The 6,000-nt window shown below is 50.0% G+C and overlaps 1 protein-coding gene across 5 annotated transcripts in view; it reads right to left on the bottom strand.

Annotated features, from left to right (window-relative positions):
- Positions 1 to 2,028: 2,028 nt before the first annotated feature.
- Positions 2,029 to 6,000, bottom strand: part of IGSF11 (immunoglobulin superfamily member 11) — a gene marked incomplete at both ends in the record, with an annotated part of 103,445 nt that continues 99,473 nt past the window's right edge. For 2 of the 5 annotated variants that reach the window (XM_082278194.1, XM_082278193.1), the window contains 5 exons: positions 2,029 to 2,479; positions 3,248 to 3,398; positions 3,621 to 3,743; positions 4,740 to 4,895; positions 5,690 to 5,897. In XM_082278194.1, the coding sequence (XP_082134320.1) occupies positions 2,029 to 2,479; positions 3,248 to 3,398; positions 3,621 to 3,743; positions 4,740 to 4,895; positions 5,690 to 5,897 (1,089 nt within the window). The remainder of the gene's footprint in view (positions 2,480 to 3,247; positions 3,399 to 3,620; positions 3,744 to 4,739; positions 4,896 to 5,689; positions 5,898 to 6,000) is intronic. The other 3 variants (XM_082278196.1, XM_082278197.1, XM_082278195.1) reach the window with 3 other exon arrangements.

Here is a 6,000-nt window from a genome sequence, read left to right as displayed (position 1 = left end):
CCACCAGGGGGGTTTGCACATATTCTGGATGCAGTTGTGTAAAAGGGGAAGGAAGGGAAGTTGGATTTTTTATCTCCTTTTTCTTTCCTTTTTTTTTTTTTTTTTTTTTTTTGGTTTGTTTTGTTTTTATTTTAAGAAAAGAAGGCACAAAATCTCAGCCAAGCTTCAAACCTAGTGCTGCTTGGGAGCTCCCAGTCTCCCAAAAAGCCAGTGTGTCTATGTGGGAACCCAGCCCTCACCTCTCCCTCCTTTTCCTCAGAGTCTGTGTTTGCATTTGTACTGCTCAGGTAGAAGGCCCTGCCCAAGGTTTGTGCACTGCTAGGGAAAGTAAAGCCGTGCCAGAACAAGGAAAGTGGGGATGAGGCCAAGTCTGTTGGCTTAAACAGACCGTTTATCCAATGTGAGACCTATGGGAAGTCACCTGTGACTCCCCACATTGCTTTTCTAAGAGCAGACCTGGGAGGGCTCTGGTGCTTTTTGAGGTGATCACTGCCTTTGCCCGTGCAAGGGTTAGTGTTATGCAGGAGGGCCAAGACACCTATCCAGGTGTGGCCTCTTTGAACCAGTGCTCTCTAGGAGGGGAAATCCCAGCCCTCTGTCCAGCCCTCCAAATGGCATCGGGTTCCTTCAGAGGTTTCAACTCTTGGTTTTGATTAAGGCTACTTAGTTGCAATAGAAAAAAGTAGAGGTGCCAGCCACAACCACCTGCCAGGCTGCAAGGAGATGGCAGGGCCACTGGCAGATGCCACCAGTACCCAGTCCTGGGACACTGAGGGAAGTGGGGGAGGCAGAGAGAGAGTGTGTTGGCTTCCTAAAGCAGGAAACAAATCCTGCCAACATGTCTGTGCATGTGGGAGAACAGGAATGAAAACTCTGATGCCTCTCTGTGAAGGCTCCAAGCACAATGTGTTCCCTGCCATGCTGCCAAACCCTGCAAATCCTGATGAATAAAACCCACCATGCAAACATCAAAATTGTGGGGTTTGAAGTCACTTGCCCTAAACCAGAGCAGCCCAGGGGCAACAGATGCCTCATGAACCTGCCTGGTACTCTCCTACACCGTCCAGCTCCTCTCTGCCTCCTGAATAACCCCGGCAACACCCCAAGAAAAGAAAAAAAAAAGAGTTGTAAGCCCTAGAGCAGCAGCAGAAGTAGCAGCAGCAGGAGCAGCGATGCAGCCTCACCCTGCACCAAGTGTCTGAGGGAAAGATGCTCAGACGGCTGCATCCTCCACAGCTATAAATAGGGCTCTGGTAGCCCTCCAAACTAGTGCAGGAGAAACACCCAGTCTGAGGACCTGCATGTGTCTGTGTGTGAGTGCCTGTGTGTGTCTCTGTGTGCTGAGGTGGGAGGAAGAACTGCAAAAAATAAACACAAATGCTCCCCAGTCTGCACCCTCACCCAGCCATCCCCTTGGCTGGGCTGGTGGCTGTGCCTGCCTTCATCTTGCCCCTCCAGCCTGTCCCATGCCTCCTCACACCTGGCGCCAGTGCACAGTACTCCCTAATCCAGCAGTGGAACCAAGGCCATGGGAAGCTGGGGTTGCTCAGCCTTCCCTGCCCCAACACAGGCCGTCGTCCTCTTGGAAACAAAACAGCAACAACAATGGAAAAAAAATAATATATATATATATATCTCCCGAACCTCCCTGAAAGACCCAAATGGATGGAATCAGTCCCCAACAAAACCAACAGGAAATAAAAGCAAAATTTCCCCCCAGGGTCAGGCCCTAGTGCGTGTCCCAGCTGGGGCCCAGCAGCCCGGGAGCATGTCCCAACCTCCCTGCTGGTCTGGCCTTGGCACATCTGTGGCGTCCATCGGCGCGAGGAGCTCCAGCAGCTGGGGGAAAAGCGGCTCAGACAGGGCTGTCCCACTAGCTGGCAGCAGCCTCGAGAGGGAAGGGCAGGAGGAGACGTAAGTGTGTGACACCCCGCCACCTCACTGCCTTTCAGGAAGGAGTAGGGTGGGTCTCTTCACCCCACCAGGAATGAGAGGCCCCTTGCTCAGCTCTCAGCCGCCGACATGGTCCTACACCAGGGAGCCAGCCCGGCTCTGGGCGGGCACCATGACAGGGACAGCCCCGATCCGCTCCAGCGTGGCCTGGCTGACTGCATAGGAACGGGTGTGCGGCAGCCGTGGCTTCCTGCTGACAGAACCATTGCTCCGGATCACCTCCTGAGGCGACGGCGCCGTGCTGGCCGTCACCACCAGTGTCTTAGGGGGAGCCGGGGATGGGTGGCCGCCGTTGGCATAGACGGGGCGGGCACTCGTGCTCCCTGAGCGGGAGAAGGGGGGCTGGTGAGCATCGTTGCTGTTGCTGAAGCGGGTGAAGGAGTCTGTGGCGTGGTTGGCTTTGGGGTCGTTCCAGTAGCGGCTGTTGTAGGTGTTGGAGGAGGTGAGGGTGTCGTTCTCTGATGAGGATGCATCAGCGTGGAACGTCTTTGCGGCAGAGGAGCATTTGGGTGGTAGGTCATCCTCCCTGGGAAGGAGAAGGTGTGAGGGCATATGGAGGATGCTGGCCCACTTGTCCAACACCCTCACCCCCAACCACCATGCTGGGGTCAACACCATTGATTCAAGGAGAAGGACAAGGAGATTCAAGGAGAAGGTGAATCAGCATTGCTCCCTGGCCTGTTTGCTCATCCATCTTTGCAGCACCCACCTGTGTGCTCCATGTGCCTACCGCTGAGGCAAATGACCCATGCTCATGTGTCTACCCAGAAAGTCACAGTCACAGCCACTGGTACTTCACAGGCAGTCAGTATGACTGTACAATCAGTGCAGCTGATCCTCAAGGGACCTGCAGAAAGCTGCCAGAGGGAAACCCTGTGACTGTAACAACAGAGAATATCACAGCTGTATCTCCAGAGCTTTTCAGCTATCACTGTCTGGCATTATGGGTCAGAATTCCCACCACATCACTCTTCTACAGAGATAACAACACGAAGTCCCATCCCTCTTGCTGGCAGAGGGGTTGGAATTAGATGATCTTTTAAGGCCCTTCCAACCCAAGCTGTTCTGTGATTCTATGAAGCCAAATGAAAAATCTCTCTTTAAAGGCAATACTGAAAACAAAATCTGTTGTTACCATTCTTCATTTTCTCAATTTTCTGGACATATATGGACATCTTCCCCTGACCCCAGGGAACACACCCAGGATTAACAAAAATAAGGTTTCCAATTCCACTCCTGTCAGCCACAGCTTTTGCTCGGAGGTCCCCCACTATCAGCTTTCCCTGACCCTTACCTTATCTCATTGGGAATTTCCTCCTCCTCTTCTTCTTTGTGTTTATTTTTCCAGTAGAACAGTGCTACAGCCACCAACACAATACAAACAACAAGCACAACGGCGCCTGTGGCCACCGCTCCTGCAATCAGGCCGATACTCCGTGGGTGAGCTGTGGAGATGATTGAACAGAGCATGGAGAAGAAATCAGGGATGGGCTGTGGCCATCTATAAGCACATGAAGCTTGGGCAGGGAGAAAGGCAATGTTCCCATTCCAGGGCACTATTATCTTCTGATAGAGAGGCACGTGATGGCTCACAGTAAGGTGTGTAACCACATTTGCTGTCACAAGACAGAAGCAGGTGGTCAAGCCTCCCCTGGCAAAATACTTACGTGCAATGACTTGCAGGTCCAGAAGGCAAGTGCTGGTTCCAATGGCATTTGAAGCCACACATTGGTAAAGACCTGAGGACACAGTGCTGATATTTCGGAGAGTGACAGTGCCCTGGACTTGGTCTAGTCAGAGAGAAAAGACGAATTTAAATCCCTCCCCCGCTTGAGGAAAACCATGAAAAGGCAAAGCCAGCAAATAGAGAACTTTGGTGTGAGACTATTAAGAGAGAAATAAATTAGGAAATAACCTTGAGATGGAAGCATTGTGCATGCACATACACACACAGAGACAAGATTAGGTCTTAAGGAGCTTACACTAGATGTTTCTTTTTCTTCTTATAGAGGAATTTCTGCAGATGAAAGCTTAGGACTCTCAGGATTGTGTGAGAACAGGGAAGAAAGAGATGCGAAATTACCTATACCAGATCTACTTGTTAAATTAACTGCAGAACCCCTACTCTCATATCCCTTGGCTCTCCATCTTCTGCTCTGCCAATATTCCTCATTCCTGAATTATATGAAACTGAAAGCTGGCATATTCTTAAAATACAGCAACATAAAGGGCAAAAGTACAGCTATGAGTATTTGCTCAGGACACCTAGGCTAAGAAAACTTATGGGTGGGGCTTGAGGCTGGGAAGCACCAGTATGATCAGAGCTGTGCTTCTACACATATCTGAAAAGCAGCTCTGGCAGTAATTTATTGGAGAACAGTGGCATCAGTGTGAGAAGCTGGCAGTATTTTCCTAATGTGATTCTGCCTCTCTTTTCCCTGTTTCCATTCTATAAGCCTTTCATTTGGTGTAAAATGCAGGTGAGTTGGCAGATGAAATTTCCAGCCACATGCCAGCATCTAGCAACCACTTTCTCTCTCTTCCATTCAACCCAATCCTTGTTTTTCAATAGGGAACATGTTTCTGTACCAAAAAAACCTATGAAAATTTAAGTGGCCTCTGGAGGGTATCCAGTCCACCATGGGCTTTAGGAATCTTCGTTCCAGTAAAGGGACCATGCAAATGATGGCAGACGCTCAATGAGCCATGCCACCTCTGGCAGCTCAGACAAGGGAAAGCTCAGGCTGCCACCTGGGAAGTAAGAGGATAATCAACAAAATGAGCACCTTGTGTGGCAGTTGGGGGCAACCTGGGGACATTGTCCAGTTTCTCCCAGAGGTATGTTGGCCGGGGTATGCCTTCTTCTGAGCTGCAGGTCAGTGTGATATCGCTGCCCACGTCCAGGGACCCCTGGATTCTGCAAAGCGGGACAGAAGGAGGAACTGCGAGAGAAGAGGGGAAGGTGATAGCAAATCAGGAAATGTGACCAAACAGTGGAGTGTAGGCTCACTCTAGACACAGGCTGCTGGGAAAAGCAAGGAGAGTGGCATGAGCTGTCAAGGGGACAAGACTGAGGCAGCAGACAAGAACTCATTGTGGTTTGGAGGGTGACAATTCACACAAAGATTCCTGACCCACCAGCCCATCAAGGTTACAGACTACTCCTGATTTGCACAGGACCCAGTTCTCCTTAGATCCCTCCCTTGAGAAAAAGGTGAATATTTCTGTGTTTGAGACATCAAGGATGGTGAAAGTTAACAGAGCTGCAGACAAAATTTACTGTGATTGGGTTTTGCTTTCATATCCCTATAATGGCATGCACTCTGGAGTATTTAGCATCAATGGAAGCATCCAGAACTAATTGCTTTCATGGAAAAGAAGCAAAGATATAAAGTCATTCTCTCCTCTGTTGCTATGCACCAAACCCCTTACGCTCCCTTCAGCCCTCCAGGATGCCCTTGTACTTTATTCCTGCTTCTTTGCAACTCCACATCACAATACCAGCACAAAAACTTTCTCTCCACCATATTTTACAGCTTCATTATATGCTGCCTGCAGATGAAGTCTATGTGCCCTACAAACTCCCACAGTACTCACAAGGCAGCCCATTCCTCACCACAGGATGTCTGCAGGCTCAAATGCAAACACAGTACTATATTGCTAATGATGCACTATCATGCACAGAGATCCTCTCGTCCCTCTTCCCCCCTCTCCCCCATAATACCAATAAACACACCCAAGACAGTAAGTCCAATGACTCCAATATTCCTGATGCCTCGGTCGGGAAGATTGTTGACCAAACACTGGTATGTGCCAGTATCCGATAGCTGAGTATTGTTGATGAAGATGGAGGCACTGGTGGTTGGCATTGTCACAGCAAACCCCACTCGCCCATAGAACTGGGGTGCACCACCAAAGATCTGACCCCCTTGGTAGAGAATAACCTGGAAAAGAAAGGAAGGCTCAAACAACACTCTGCGGAAGCTGAGCAAGGAGGAAGAACAGCAAGCAAAACACAGGCTTACAAAGCCGAAAGGACCAGTTACT

This window comes from Coloeus monedula (assembly GCF_965178545.1).
Source record: "Coloeus monedula genome assembly, chromosome: 3".
Lineage (NCBI taxonomy): Eukaryota > Metazoa > Chordata > Aves > Passeriformes > Corvidae > Coloeus > Coloeus monedula.
This window is presented reverse-complemented; position numbering and strand designations above follow the sequence as displayed.